The sequence below is a fragment of the Typopeltis vanoorti genome, chromosome 17, assembly GCF_054136105.1.
Source record: "Typopeltis vanoorti isolate ZY-2024b chromosome 17, IOZ_Tvanoo_1.0, whole genome shotgun sequence".
NCBI classification, from domain to species: domain Eukaryota; kingdom Metazoa; phylum Arthropoda; class Arachnida; order Uropygi; family Thelyphonidae; genus Typopeltis; species Typopeltis vanoorti.
This window is the reverse complement of record NC_143565.1, coordinates 9,306,425-9,323,565: the sequence shown is the minus strand read 5'-3', so window position 1 is coordinate 9,323,565 and position 17,141 is coordinate 9,306,425. Positions and strand designations below refer to the sequence as shown.

Sequence of the window (17,141 nt, the reverse complement as noted above, 5' to 3'; positions counted from 1 at the left end):
AATTTGTAAACTTGTGTTTTACAAATTTTTTTGTAAAACAAGAGTTTACAAGAAACCCACAGATACAGGTAGATATCTACATTATTCGTCCAACCATCATAGATCACAAAAACACAGCATCATTCACATGCTGTGTAATAGAGCCTTAAGGTCTATTTCAAAAGAAGCAGATGTACAGAGAGAACTGTCACTAATAGCTAACACTCTATCTCTGAATGGACACCCTTCTAACATTTTAAACAAATTGCTATTTAAAGACAATCACCAACAACGTGTTACAGTGCCCCAATATGTGTCCACAGCTGTCATTCCATATATTAATTCAGTTTCCACAAAATTGACGAGAATGTTAAAAGCTCATAACATCAGAGTGATTTTTAAACCAACTACCATGATCAGACAAATCTTAAGATCCCCCAAAGATGAGGTACCTTTCTTCAAATGTCCTGGAGTATATGAAATTCCATGCACGTGTGGCTTTTCTTACATTGGTCAGACTTGAAATAAGACAGAAGGAACATGTGGGGGATGTCAATCATAATAGAATCATCACATCTGGTTTAGCTCATCATTTCTCAACATCAAATCACGTTATAGATTGGAAAAACAGTTCTATGCCTTACATCAAGAATGACTACAGACACAGAACTTTCAAAGAAGCAGCTGTGGTACTATGCACAGGCAATAATTTAAATAGAAATCAAGGTATTATTCTTAAAGATATATGGAAAAATCTCATCATCTCTCTCAGTTCAACAGAACTACAATATGCAAAAAACTACACAACATGTGGTCATGTACCAGATTCTGACTGAAGCATTCGAACACATGCATGCCATCAAACACGAATGATCAAATGTAACAGCCTAACAGTTACTAAAGTGTATGTTTTACATGTAACTTAATGCATTTGTTTTCACACCAGTTCAGCCTTGAAAATGCTAGACAGTGGCTAGTGAAACTTGTTGGCATTTGTATATTTTATCATTTATCTTCTGGTCTTTTAACAATAAAAGTTCTTTATAATAATATTCTTGATTAAAACTTGATTTTATATTATTGTGTAATTACTTTTTAAAGTAAGGGGCTAAATGATATTGAGTACAGGATGACCTTATTGAATTATTTTTACATACATTAAAATTAGAAAAATAAATTTAGTTTTTTTTTATTCAGAATTTATTTATTTTTTTTTTCTAGAGCTATAATTGAAAGGCATGGAGTTGCAGTAGTTGATTGTTCTTGGGCTAGGTTACAAGAAACACCATTTTCTAAAATGCGCGGCCAGCATTTTAGACTTTTACCATATCTAGTTGCAGCAAATCCCATTAATTATGGTCGACCATGTCAGTTATCATGTGTAGAAGCTCTTGCAGCTGTATTTTTCTTGACAGGTAGAGTTTATATTATTATTATTATTAACATTTGACCTCCATGGAGTCAGACTCATTGTGGGAGGTACACACTATTGCACACAATGCTCATCCAACCATGTCTTAAACTGATTCAGCACACTCAGGCAATGCATTCCACTCACCAACCACTCTCCGTGCAAAGAACCTTCTCACTCCTCTGCTTACACCCTCCTTCCACAGTTTCCAGAAATGGCCTGTTGTTCTACTCCTCTCTCTCCCATTCTATGAAAATCTCTTTCATATCAACCATAACAACCCCTGACTAGCACTTGTTTAAATAATATGCCCTCCCTTCCACCTGTTCACGAGGCTTTGCAACTTGCATTCTCTCAATCTGTCATCATACTCCAGATTCCAAAGACCACTGACCACCTTTGTGAATCTTCTCCTGACCCATTCCAACATATTCTCGTCACATGAAAACCCGGTGACCAAATCTGTGCACAATAATCCATATGAGTCTTGATCATTCTATATACAATGACATCATAACCTCTCTACTTCTGCATGTCATGGTTCTCTGCATCATTACCATTATCTGATGTGACGTCTTCACAACTTGTGCAATGTGGTCCCTGAATTTCAGGTTCTTGTCCACCACCACTTCCAGACCTTTCCTCTCCTCTTCCTCCTTGAAAGTTTCCCTACCAAGTGTGTATTTTGCATCCCATCATTGCCTACCAAATATCAAAACCTTACACTTTGCAATATTGAACTGATAGTTCTGCTTATCTGCCAATTCATGCAGACTCCTCCTGTAAGGCCATTATGTCCTCTTGATTCTGCATTGCTCTCCCCAATTTTGCATCATCTGCAAACAACTGCATATCACTAGTTAAACCCTCATTAACATACAAATTGAACAACAATGGTCCCAAAACTGACCCATGTGGTACACCACTAGTAACCTTCCTCTTTTGGGACACTGCATCCCCAACAACAACTTTCTGATACCTATTTGACAGCCAGTGACCGATCCAACTCAGTAGTCTGTTATCCAGTCTCATCTGTTTCAGGTTATTTTACAGCTTGTTGTATGGCAGTCTATCAAAAGCTTTTGTAAAATCTAAGTACACCACTGTATATGCATCTCTCCTGTCCAAGGTATTTGTCACCTTGTTATAGTACATAAGTAAGTTAGTAAAATGTGATCTCCCTTTAACACTCTCATGCTGACAACCACAGAAAATACTGCTGTTATCAACCCATTTCTGTATCCTACTTCTCACCGATTTCTCCAGTACCCTCACCACAACTCCAGATATACAGATTGGCCTATAATTTGAAGCCACTGCCTTATCTCTACCTTTATGCAGTGGAACAATTTTACCTTCTTTTCACTCCCTTGGAACCTGTGCTGTTGCAAGATTTATTAAACAGGCATACCAATGCTACTGCCAATTCCCTATCACATTCCCTTAAGAGGCATGATGATATCATCAAATCCTATTGCTTTATTGACATCGAGGCTATTTATTTCCTGAAATATCTTCTGTTCTCTCACAATTAAGTCATCCTCTCCTATGTCCTCTCCACTTAAGTTTCTCACGATTCCACCGTGATCAGGATGAAACACCCTTATAAATTGATTACTGAATACCTCAACAATGTCTTCTGCAGCAGTTATCATTCTGCCATTTTCATCCATTAACATCATCTTACCATGATCATTCTTCCTTCTACTTGCCACATATCTAAAAAAAACTCTGTAGGGTTTTTCTTCACCTGATTTGCCAATTTCTGCTTACACTTTTGTTTTACTAACTGGTTATTACCATTATTCATCATGTACTGTCTCCGAAGTACCTTCTTCCAGATTTCATGCTTAATCCTCTCATTCTTCCATTTTACACTACCTTATTCAGCCTTTTGGCCTTCAGAATAAATTCACTCATTGATGCTGTTATGTATTTATTTGTCAGTTCCCAAGCAGCATTTATTTCCTTACTGCTCAATTTCTCATTGCATGCTATAGCTCTAAGCTGTCTCCTAAGCTTGTCATAATCACCCACCTTATAATTACAGATCTATTCTTTCCTCACAAAAGTCTACATATGGCTAGCCACAACCCAGGTAATTTTCTAGCACAACCAACAGGATTTAGCTTCATGTTAGTCTGAGAATTTAAATTCATTTCTTTGATCAAATTTTTAAAATTTACATAAAATTTCTGTTATTTTTGACTGTCATTTTACTTGAATCACTCAGTGCAAGCATCTGTAATGCAGTTGGAAGAACAATGCAGTGTTCCATTGCTCTTCGTCTGTTGGAAGAACAATGGAACATTTTGTTCTTAGATTCGAAAAGACCTAAGTTCAATTCTCATCTTGATGAGATTCTTTATATGTACTTTTTTCAACTGAAAATGAGTTAGCCATATGGAGATAGTAGGGTTTTTCTCCTAGAAAAACTTTTTTCAACTGAAGATGAGTTAGCCATATGGAGATAGTAGGGTTTTTCTCCTAGAAACACCTGCTTTACATACTGTGTATAGGTAAATTGGCCATGAGAACACACACAATTTACAAAAAGTGCAGTTGTTGGTGGTGGTGGTGGTGGGAAGTATATGGCATTGATGATAGTAGTGCAGCTGTGTGTAGTTAGAGAATTAAGTAGTAGAGATGACAAGATGTATGTGTGTAGTGGAGTAGAGTAGAGTACCCTTTGCAATGAGTCCTTGGAGGTTGTTGTGTAAAAATCTCACATAAACAATCCACTTGTTATGTCCGTGTTTTACAGTTTTGTATATACTGAGTGAAAATTTCATTAATAAGGAATACTTTTTTTATATAATAAAGTAATCTAAAAAATATATATATATACGTTGCATATAAAACCCTACAGAGTTTTTTAGATGTGTGGCAAGTAGAAGGAAGAATGATCAAGGTAAGATGATGTTAATGGATGAAAATGATAGAATGGTAACTGCTGCAGAAGACATTGTTGGGGTGTTCAGTGATGAACCTTTTTGAAAAGGTTCCAAAACTGACCAAAAAATAAGCGAAAATGAATTCACCCTGCAGATCCTGCAAATGAATATAGAGGGTGCCTCCTGAGCCAAAAGTGAACTACTTGGAAAAATTCACAGGATAAATAACATTGATGTAATCTCTGTTCAGGAACTACATATCAGCAAAGAGGATGAGATTACCACAAGAGCTAATATCACTGGCTACACGTCACTGGGCTACATCTTGTCACCAATATATGGTTCTGCCATCTACATGCGAGAGAACATGGAAAACTGCAAAACTATCTTTTTTCTGATCATAATAACATTGAGTTCCTCACAGCAAAGGCAGCTGGCACAACTGCTTACACCCCATGCTGGTCTCCTGAAATTGAGAAACTATTAAAAAAATACAAAAAAGATCCAGATCCTGAAATTGGAAAAAGAATTTTAGAAATGCTAAATGAACGACAACGACAGCAACGTTGGAAAACCACCATAGTGTCAGTTTACAAACCACCAAAAACTATTAAAAAAATACAAAAAAGATCCAGATCCTGAAATTGGAAAAAGAATTTTAGAAATGCTAAATGAACGACAACGACAGCAACGTTGGAAAACCACCATAGTGTCAGTTTACAAACCACCAAAACAGACTTGGTCTATCCTAGCTCTTCTTGCTCACCATCATCCATCAGTCTACATAGGAAATTTTAATAGTCAACATTACTCTTGACTCTTGTAGAAATGATATGAACAGTACTAGACTGATGGAATAGGCTGAAAACATGAGCATCGCTGATTTTTGATGCAAAAGACTGGAACTTTTAAATCAGGTAGATGGAAGAAAGACTCAAACCCTGACTCTTCTGCTTTGTCACTTGCAACACCGAGGATAATCCTTTATCCACTGATAGGAAGTACTTGAAAACTTTCCATGATCTCAGCATAGACCTGTTATAGTCACTATAGGAACACAAATCCCAATTATACAATCTGAGGAAAGACCAAGATGGGAGGAAAGGAGCCCCCCCCCCAATAACTTGTTTACTAAGAAAAAATAGTAATAAACACGAAAATGACACTAATAATTTCTTTAAAATTTAAAATATCTGTGATTTTTCTTTTAAAAATTCTTACTTATTATGCTCATTAACTTTATTTTTATTTATTGCATTAGGGCATAAAGAACTGGCAGAGTCGTATTTAAAAAAATTCAAATGGGGAAGAAGTTTTTTGAATTTAAATCATGAACTTCTTGACATATATAGTAAATGTGAAAAAGGATCGGACATTATTGAAGCCCAAGAAGAATATTTGGAAAAAATAAAAAATGAAAATCTTGCTCAAAAAGGTAAGTAGTCATAGCCGCACATTTTAATGCATTAAAATTCAGTTTTAATACATTAAATTACATTAAAGTTCAGGGGGGGGGGAAATAGAAATACATTTGCTTCTCACTATAGCATGCATTTAGCTCACTACAAGTCCCAGTCAAAGCACAATAATGTTAATGTTCTTCTAAAGGAAATAACTAATAACAAACCTTCCACTATAATAAACCATTTCTTTGGTTTCTGCAAGTTTTCTGTAGTGAGAATGACAGTATTACTTTTTAGTGGCAAAGAGAGAAGCTTTTGATTTTGTAGCAAAAACGTTTTCCTTATTTTTTGCATAGAATTGAGAACAGTCATGCTTTTTTTTTTTTTAGGGCTTTGTACTATCAAAAAGCTGGTTATGCAATAAATTATGACTTCTGATCATCTTTTGCCAGAGCCAGGCCATAAAGTGAGAATAATTGATCATTTGGCCACTAATGGGCTGACGTGTATTTTATAACCTTGTCTCGTCTCCTTGAGATGTGACCTATTTCCATGAAAGAGGATACCTTCCTAATTAGAGGAAATGCCAACTAGACATACTAGGTGGTAGATGACCTTCATTGCCTAGTGAAATACCACCACCTGACTTATTCAGGATCTAGAGTATCTGCTCCCGAAGTAAGATGTTCTGGTTTCTCCTTTCCCCCAGTATTATAACATACAATTGAGTAATACCCATCTAGGACATGCCAGACATACTGTGGAGATTACAAGCCTTCTCTATATTTCAAGACTACTGCACTGCAGTAAAGTAGTTCCACAGACTTGGCACTAGATAGTACAGAGATTGAACTTGGTAGCAGTGCATTTAGGGGACTTCTTGATCAGCTGGTGAATAATCCTGCTCACTCCTGCATTACTAGATTGTGCCTGGAGGGAGACTATATAGTGGTGTGCAAGGGATGCTATCAAGTAGTGATATGAGACTAGGTGCTGAGGGGGATGATATCTAAGAGTCTGTCTCATCCCCCACTATATGTTCCCCTGCTCTTTTTCTCCTCACCTTGACACGATCACATGAATACATTCCAATAGATATTGTGTCACCATGGCTCAACAAATACACTTGCTCATGGCAAGTAGATTTTGCCAGCTGGCAAGTAACTGCAGACTGACTGGATAATGTAGAATATTTTAATTTAATAAAAAATAAGTTTCTAAACAAAATCTTTTTAAGAAAAAATGTGCAACATCACTAATCACTATAGAACTCCTATTGATTTATTGGGCCATATTAAAAATTGGGAAGGGGGATATGGAGCAAATAAATTTTTTGCATAATGTGTTGAGCCCTGAGTGTTACTGTGGTTAAAATGAAAACCTCCCCCCAAAAAATCTAAAAAAAAACATAATCTTGTAAAAAAATTCTTTATCATCCACTTGACCAACATTCATGGCATAAACATCACGTACATTATGTGTACCATCACTTGATAGACATCCAAAACTTCATCCATTTTTGACTGAACACCAAATTACTGCTACCACAAACACTGTCCATCTTAACTGTCCAAACTATACATTCTGTGATTTCTTCCACCACAAGACTGGGTATGTGTGCTTTTGTGCAGTCTGATATTCCTTGCCAAAAGGATGCCTAATATTGAATCTCCTCTTTTTGATCATGTGGCTTAAGATTCCTTGCCTTAGTCATCTGCTACCTTTACTGGCTTTTCATAGCCTGGGTATGTGGTCACAAATACAGACACCTTTGATCTCTTTGAACAGACATACAAATGGTGCAACAGGTAAAATTCTTTGTTCCAGTGATTTTAAACCACTCAGAAGGCAAGGCGTGTGTGTGCTATGAGACAATTGCACCCAGAAATCAGTGGCTGTGATTGATTATTGTGTCAACCAATCCAATTGAATGTTGTTATTTTTCACGAGTTCCTGTTTTTGTTTTCTGAATTTCATCTGTTTTTCCGTGCATGAAGCATGAACTGACTTGTTTAGGACAATGATATAGACAAATTTTTAATATATAATTTTCTATAAATAATTTATAACTTTTTTTTTTGTCCATATTTACAATGGGAAACAGTGTTGCTAATCTACTGGATGTCCCATTTTCTGCCAGAGCTTTTGCAAATTGTTTGATTATAGTCAAAGGAGGTTGGAACTTGTGTATAAATAAATAAAACAAGTTAGTTTAGCCTTTCTTTGGTTCAATCTGGGAAAAATAATTTTCCAGGTGATTACTTTTACGATTTCTGTATGTATTATATGGCTGTATTTAAAAATTGTATCAAAATTCAAATTTTCCGTGTTGTCTCACTCTAATATTTGGCAATGATAATCTAATTTTACCATGAAGCATAAACTTTGTGCTTCTTACATAAACGCCATGTGTGAAGCATAGTTATTGTTCATTTGACCTTTATGCTTTCCATATTTAAAATTATATTAATTGATAAATTAAAGTATTCAAAGTTATCGTGTAATTAATTGCATTGGACTAATTAAGATGAGTGCTGATGTCCTATGCAGTCTTAAACTTGCATACATCAATAAAAAATTTGAATGATCAAATTTTGATCATACAATCAAATTGACGTGAATTTTGTAGTGTTTTGTTGCACAAGCCACACGACAGCACACCAACCTAAATGGGCACACAATGCCACTGGTGTACAACTGAATTGGACAGAATACTGACTTAGCATGAAGTATGTGACATTCTTCTTACCTGATAGTATAAGTTTCTGAAGCTGACAAAAGAGGTTCATTCTTGAAAAAATGGAAAGTCAAAAATGCAGACATTTTTATATATGTAAAACCCTGCCTAGATAGAAATTTAAGGTCCCAAAGGAGGAGATATCTGTGAAAGAGGTCATGTGGTATGTAACCCTAATGTAGTCATTTTTAAAATCAAAATTCCATAAATTGTGTTTCTTGTTTTTCTGAGATCCATATTAAAAATATGGATATGAGAAAAAACTTTTGGGATTAATAATATTCAAGAATGTTAAAATGGAGCTAGTTTAAGATAGTATAGTTACTTAAACAGAATGGGAGATGAAAGATTAGCAAAATAAATGTGTTTGAAAAAACAACAAAGTTGGGAGGGGAAACGAAAAAGACTAGTTTTTTTCAGTCCTTTTCAAATCAAAATCTCAGAAAAACAAGAAACACGTTTTATGGAATTTTGATTTTAAAAATGACTACATTAGGGTTACATACCACATCAATTTTGTAAGACAATGTTGAAAAATAATTTCAACATTGTCTTACAAAACAATGTTGAAATTATTTTTATTTAATGTGAATAATGCAGCCAGGGAGGCCATACTATTCACACCAGCTGTCATACCTGTTCTTGAATTCATTCACATTACTTACACACACACACACACACACACACACACACACACACAACATCCAGTTGCATTCCATTCCAATCATGCACCACTCTATGAGAGAAAAATCGAGCCATCAATCATATCACCCTTCTTTCTCCTGTTTGCTTGTGACAATCTATCTCTATCTATATATCTCAATGGCTTTAACAGGAATTGAACCTAGGACACTCCTTTCCCAGTCATATGGTTGCAAAGCGCAAAGCCACTAGGCTAACTGTGCGGGCTTTTGCTTGTGACTGCAGTCAACAAATTGAGAATCCTACAATCCTGATAGCATTTTTAACACTCTTCTTTGCTCTCTCTCTCTTTCTCCATTATATCAGAATCACAATGGAAACCAGGAGATCAGACCTGTGTGCAATAGTCCAAGTGAGGTCTTATCAAGTCCTTATAAAGAGGCAAAATGACTTCCTTATCTTTACGTGTCGGTGTTCGTTTCAGCATTGCAATTATTCTCTGAGTTGTATTTGCAATTTTTGCTACGTGACCCTTGAATTTCAACTTCCTGTCTACTAAAACTTTAATATCCCTGGTGTGATCAGTTTCTTCTAGCATAATCCCACAAATATAACACAACATTGGATATCTAATCACACTAAATGCATGACCATACATTTATTAACATTGAAATGACAGCCATTTTCACATGCCCACAATTCTAGCCTATTTAAATCTTTCTGCAGTATTGCATATCAGCATCACTCCTGATTACCTCACCTATCTTTGTATCATCAACAAATAGCTGATATTATCTCATTTGAAGCAAATTATCTCTTTTAACAATTTTTCAAAGCAACTTATTTATTTATTTTATTTTTATATCAACCTCCCTACTCACATATATATGAGAGGGTACAAAACCTATGACATGCAGCAATATTAAGTTTGGTGTGGGGTGGAGGTGGGGGTTCAAGTGATTTGGGAGAAAGAAAGGATCCGATATTTCTTGAACAGCTGGAAGTCAGACTCTGGGAAAAGCTGAGCTGTGTGTTGATATTGACCAGCAGCTGCTTGTGTTTTTGCATATTTAGAGGAAAATGGAGGTATGATGGTGACTTAGGTGAGCAGCACCCCTGAAAATTATATATATAAAAAAAAGACATCAGACATAAACAGAAATTTATAAGTAAGTGATTGGAGGGAGTTTGTTTGTGAGAGTAGGTGGAAGGCATCTTTAAACGGATTTCTGTCTTCTGGTATCGAGCATTAGTGTACCACCCAAAATATTGATAACAGTATTCTAAACTTATGCAGATTTTAAACTTTTATAGTGTGAGGAGTTGCATAGGTAACAAGTAGTCTTAAATGAAAGAGGACATTCAGTTTTTTTGGAAGCTGATTTTACCATGAGTTTTGTTTAACTATTTTTACATATAACTTAAGCTTCCATACATTTTTTTCTCTATATTCTCCAAAAGCAAGAGTGCCTATGATATACTTTTTTATTTTCATGAATTGTTTACCTTCTTGTGTCCAGTATAGAGTTCTTATTTCTCTATCCTTATAGATAACTTCACCATATTCTTTAGAATTTGTCATTCAGCCTCTAAAGTTTGGTTCTTGTTTTCACTCACTTTTCCCATTTCCCAGTACTTTTTTATGTGAATATGTACAGCTCACATATAAAAGTTTATCAGCCTTGATTGTTTTCAATGTCACATGCAATTTTGTTTTTAATATGTGAGATTTCAATCAGAATAAAAATGTGATACACATTTTTACTTTGCTGAAAACTAAACATGGTGGCTATTCCTATTTCAAGTCCCAGTAGTAATGTAATCAATAAGACTTTTCTTGTTTTATATGTGTACTCCCTATGTGATTATATGCATAGTTTTATTTTGGAACATGGTGTTAGTAATGACTGCTTCATGTCCTGAGCTGAAATTTAGCAACTCTTCAAGTTATTATCTTTTAGATTCATTTTCTGCAATGCTCTTTAGGTTTCCAAGGAAAACCAATTTTTCCTTTATGTCAGCCACCACTTTTTAATGCCTTAAAAAATTTCACTTTTTCTTTCCTCCCACCATCTTTATATGGACCATATGACCATATTTTCAAGGAGACTTGTAACTATCTCCATTCATGAAGAAAGTTACTGTGATGTGTATCTTTGAAAACTGTATGCTAGCATTGACAGCACTGCAGTATATCATGAATTCTGAACTTGAGGTTGTTCCAGTAACCTAAATCTTTTTTTCAACCTTTTGTAGATATAATTAGTGCAGCAAATATTAATGACATAATGATAATGGGAATAATGTACATCCTTGTCTCACAAGGATGTACATTATCCCCTCTGTTATTCATTATCTATATGGATCACATTATGAAGGAAAGTGGTATTAAACATGATATTAAAATTGGAGATGTTAATATCAGCTCTTTGCTTTATGCGGACGATGTTATACTTCTAAATAAATCCGCTACAAGTCTGCAAGATTCTCTGACTAAATTGAATAACTGTTGTAATAGATATGGTATGAAGGTCAGCAATAAAAAGACAAAGACAATGAAAATTGGCAGAATCATTGAAAATGTCAACTGTGTTGTGAATGGAGAACCTGTTGAACAAGTAAAACATTTCAGCTACTTAGGAACGATTTTTACTGAAGATGGTAAATTAAATATAGAAATAGACAACAGAATCAGCAAAGCTGGTATGGTAGGAAGTCAATTGAATAAATTCATATGGAATAAGAGAGAGATATTAGTTGGAACACTAAATTAGCTGTATACAAGAGTGTTCAAACCAGTTTTAACTTATGGATCTGAGAGCTGGGTCAGAAGTAAAACACTTGACCAAAGACTAGGGACCGCAGATATGAGAGTCCTGAGAAAGATTATAGGCGTGAACAGATGGCATCAATGGCAATATCATATTAAAAATGAGGATATTAGGAAAGAACTTGACATTGTCAGCATCCAGGAATGCGTTAGCAGAGCTAATCTCAGGTGGTATGGTCACTTAAACAGAATGGGAGAGGAAAGATTAGCAAAACAAGTGTTCTCTGCCAGATTGGCATGAAATGACCCAGAGAAAGACCAAGATATAGGTGGATTGATATGGTACAATGTGCCTTAGACGATAGAAATATAAGATCTGATAATGATAATATTGGTGTCTTGACAAGTAATAGACTGATTTGGAGGAAAATTGTAGATAGAAGTTAGTAATGATGTAAATTTTTCATGTAGTACTATCATATCCTGTACGCCCCTTGAGGGTACGTGTCAGGAATTTGATGATGATGATGATTGTTCTTGAGTTTGGTTATTATCTAAAAAAAGTGGTTTGAATTTTATGTCCCTTCAGTTATTATTAAAGTTTTGGTGTGCATTATTTATTTCTGTATTAAAAATCGATCTCCTTTGAAAAGATTATTATATCAAAATAATTTCTCTTTTATATCATATTTACATTCCCTTTTATTTTTGCACCAATAGTATATTTCCAGTCAGAAAAATATATGTTCTCGATCTGAAACTATTTATTTTTAATCACATTCCAGGAATAATTGACCTGCCACCTTCTTCATCATCAGACGAAGAAGAAGAAGATGATGATGACCAAAAAGCCTCTAAGCGAGTTCAACCAGGAGATCTTCCACCTAGTGATACAGAGTTAGTTCTGTTTTGCATTTTGTATCATTTTGATAATTTTCAAATATTTTGTAAGTTAAATAAATTTAATCGTTCGAAACAGCTGTCAGGCCAGTGATTCGAACTGGTTGGTTCTCCTTAGAGACCAGGCGGAAACTTTAAGAGAGCAAAAACTCTCGTTCAGTACTAAGGAACTTGAAATGTTGGAGAGGTATATTTTTCATATATCTCTCCAACATTTCAAATTGGAGAGGTGTATGAAAAGAGGTGTACTTTTACACCTCTCAGTTGGTATGTAAAAGTATTTACTTAAACTTTAGTAAATACTTTTACTAACTGGCCGAGAGTTCGGTTCATAAAATAACAAAGATGTGTATTTAAGTTTTGTAGATCTGGAAAAGGCATATGACAGAGTGCAAAGAGAAAAGCTATTCAAAGCACTACAGTTATATGGTGTCAATGGGACATTATATCAAGCCATACTTAGTCTTTATTTGAGTTGTAAGCAGCAGTTAGAATTGAAGGAAGTACAGAAAGATAGTTTAATGTTAAATCTAGTGTCAGACAAGGATGTACATTATTCCCTCTGTTATTCATTATCTATATGGATCGCATTATGAAGGAAAATGATATTAAACCTGATATCAGAATTGGAGATGTTAATCTCAGCTCTCTACTTTATGCAGATGATTTAAAGATAGCAAGAAATTTTATATTTGGTTTTTAATTCTTTTCCCAAGGAAGCAAAACAATGTTTTGTGCATGAAATATATATCTTTAACATATAATAAACCCAAGATAAAAAAAACTTTGTATTTATGCAGATGATATTATACTTCTAAATAAATCCAGTACAAGTTTGCAAGATTCCCTGACTAAATTGAATAACTGTTGTTGTAATAGATATGGTATGGAGGTCAGCAATAACAAGACAAAGACAATGAAAATAGGCAGAAGCATTGAAAATATCAACTGCATTGTAAATGGAGAACCTACAGAACAAGTAAAACATTTCAGCTACTTAATGCACTATTTTTAGTGAAGATGGTAAAATTGAATATGGAAATAGACAACAGACTCAACAAAGCTGATATGGTAGGAAGTTAATTAACTGAATAAATTTATATAGAATAAGAGAGACATCAGTCAAAATACTAAATTAGTATACACAAGACAGTGTCAAGTGAATTTAACTTATGGATCTGAGAGCTGAGTTAGAAATAAAACACTTAACCAAAGACTAGATACTGCAGATATGAGAATCTTGAGAAAGATTAGGGGTCTGAACAGACGGCATCAATGGTGATATTATATTAAAAATGAGGATATTAGGAAAGAAAGGAAAGGTTAGCAAAACAAGTGTTCTCTGCCAAGAAAAAGACCAAGATTAGGTGGATTGATGCAGTTAAAAGTTCCTTAGAAGACAGAAATATAAGATCTGATAATGTTGGAGTCTTCACAGGTAACAGACAGATTTGGAGGAAAATTGTAGATAGGAAGTTAGCTGTGATGTAAGTTTTTCATGTATTACTATCATATCATGTACACCCCTTGAGGGTGCATGTCAGAAATTTGATGATGATGATATAAGGTTTATTTCAATCTATGCATTTTTGTTAAATGATAAACCTACCCACAAAGGATTGATAACCTATAAAAAAAAATGTATTTGGTCTATAGAGGAGTTTTGCCAATTATGTAACCTAAGAGTTAGATAATTGGGACACCCTTCTGTTGACCAAATGTGTTCATTCTTTCACGTGAAGACCTCAAGTAAGTAAATGTGCCTCACACTAGGCAATGAGAATCATCTGCTAGTGGTCGCAAACATTCGTGGGACAACACTTGGACAACCAGATCATGACATGATCACTTTGCTTCTTTTTTGTGTTCATAGAAAGATCTGTTTTATGTGATGATGTATACATTAGTGAGGGATTATTCAAAGTGAAATAGTAAAACAGTCATATATAAATTATAAATCTTAAAGATTGCATTGATAAAATGATTTTTCATTTTAATCTCTCCTCTGATCTTCCCAGCGAAATGCCCAGTTTGACCAAAAATAACGGAGGTGACATTCAGATAGAACTTAATACACAACAGGTAAAGAAAGAAGGGGTAGTGTGTGTTTTAGGTGGTGGATTAAAAAAAAATAAAATAAAATAAAAAAAGTTACCAATATTAATAACATATTAAGCAATCATTGCACATTTCTGTTTAACTTTTTAATCTTGATTTTCTCTGCCAACAGCTCACAAATGTCTTATTTGAATTTTTATATTTTACTGAACTGGTATTTTTTCTCCCCGAAGAATCTTTCCTACTGGACCATGGATCACACTTCAGAAAATTGTTGATGTAGATTATACCCAACCATTTGCAATATGTTCATATAATTCAGAAAAAAATAAATAAATAAATAAAACAAAATAATTCTGAAAAAAAATTAAAAAATGGTATACAGGATCCTGCAAGTAGTAAATCAAATCACATTGTCTTCTGGTAGCTCATGTCTTGAACCTGTATTGTCCACCTGAAAAAATAAATAAGAAATTTGTGCGCCTTGAAAAATTATATTATTTGTTTAATGCATTCCAAAAATAAAAATAAAAAATCGTGGCAAGTGGGCACTCACTGTATGGACAAAAAGGAAAGTTAAAGATTTAATCCTGAACCAGCTTATTTTTTTTATAGCAAATTACTTTGATACTTATTAAAGAACTTAATGTTGAATGAAAAATGAAAATTCAAAAATAGAATGGAGCATTAAAATATTTATAACAATTTCAATAATACTTTGGATCTAAAAACAGGAAGTAAAAGTCTAATAAATTATGGTTTATGTTGTCAACAAGTAGTCCGGCATAAAAGCGTAGTCAGGATAATAATAATCAGTACAAAAAAAAAAAAAAAGAAAGAAAGAAAGAAAGAAAGAAAGTGTGGTGAAGGTATTTAGAATTGACAGGTATTCTTATTATTACTTGCTATTTTCATTGTATCCAGGATTTATTTGAGAGACCAAGGCCCATAAATGAATTTTTTCATTAATTGCATGTTTTCATATTGACAAATTGAATTTTTGGCACAAATCATCTCATCATCACATAACACACATTAAAATAAGTCAGATTTAATAAATAAAAACACCATTTTTTTTTCTGACAATATAGCAAATTAAACCTGAAGCTCATTTACATTCTTAACTCTTGCAACTCAAATAGAATTTCTTTAAGTTTTCTATAGTGAATTTTCTTTAGACTACATTTATGTTATGGGCTTTTTAGTAGTGATTTCAATATGATAATGTATGGAATAATGAAGTTTGTTTATAGTGATGGAAGATTTTATGGTTTGAAAGCAATTTTTTCCCCCAAAGTTGAGAAACCTAACTTCAGGGTTTTTTTTAATCTTTTTTTATTTATTTTATTTCATTTATTATTATTTATTTATTTTTCTTGAGATTTGCATGAATTTTCAAATTTTAAGTTATGAATTTTTATATATACTGTATTAAATTTTTATAACCAATTTTATTAGATAAACATTAACTTTGTTATAAAGAGTCCACGTTAAATGACTCAAAATAAGTTTAGAGTTTCCTTATTTTTCAGCACTACAGAAGAAGAAGAAGCAAATGATGAGCAGTCACACCAATAGAGTTGCCAAATAATAAATAGCTTAGTAGGATCTGTAAATAGTATTTGTATAAATTCTGTACAAAAAATTAAAAATCTCTCATGTGTTGTAGAATTGATTGAAGTATATTAATTTTTGGAATCAAAATTTTGAAATATTTTGCCTTGTAGCACATAAGGCTATCTGCCTCTGCCTCCTCAGGTACCCCTGTCTTTTGCAGCTAATTCTCTCTCTCTCTTGACACATTAGTATCAGTCCTCTTCTTTTCCTTTTTTTTAGCAGATCTATGTTGTAGCCACTCTTGCAATTTCTTGTGTTCAATCTCATTACATGACTAATTGACATCTAATTCATGATTAACATTCATCTAATTCAATCTTATTCCAAAATATTCATACAGTAGATCCAAAAATAGAGGTAATTTTCCTTATAATAATGTCACACAGAGACATATTTGAAAAATTATTTAAGGCTGACTAATAATTAAAAATAAAAATTAAACAACAATGAAGATATATTAATCTTAATATCAAGATGTAAGTGGAAGAATTCATTATAACTAAATAATAATGGAATTTTTATTATTATTATTATCATACCTCCAGGGAGTCAAAGGCTCATCAAGAGAGGCTGTGAATCACCCAAACCAGTTATCATACCTTTCCTTAAATTCATTCATGCTAGATGCACTCACTACTCCTAAAGGCAAACTTTTCCACTCTGCTCTGTAAGAGAAAAACCTAGCTCTTACCCCTTTCTTGACTGCAAACAAACTTAACTTTCATGGATT

The 17,141-nt window shown here is 33.8% G+C and overlaps 1 protein-coding gene across 1 annotated transcript in view; it reads left to right on the top strand.

Annotated features, from left to right (window-relative positions):
* Nucleotides 1-16,469, top strand: part of LOC150097127 (18S rRNA aminocarboxypropyltransferase) — a 36,334-nt gene extending 19,865 nt beyond the window's left edge. The window contains exons 3-6 of the mRNA XM_090407400.1: nucleotides 1,201-1,394; nucleotides 5,546-5,719; nucleotides 12,622-12,733; nucleotides 16,327-16,469. Of these exons, the coding sequence (XP_090263526.1) occupies nucleotides 1,201-1,394; nucleotides 5,546-5,719; nucleotides 12,622-12,733; nucleotides 16,327-16,372 (526 nt within the window). The 3' untranslated portion in view covers nucleotides 16,373-16,469. The remainder of the gene's footprint in view (nucleotides 1-1,200; nucleotides 1,395-5,545; nucleotides 5,720-12,621; nucleotides 12,734-16,326) is intronic.
* Nucleotides 16,470-17,141: the final 672 nt, after the last annotated feature.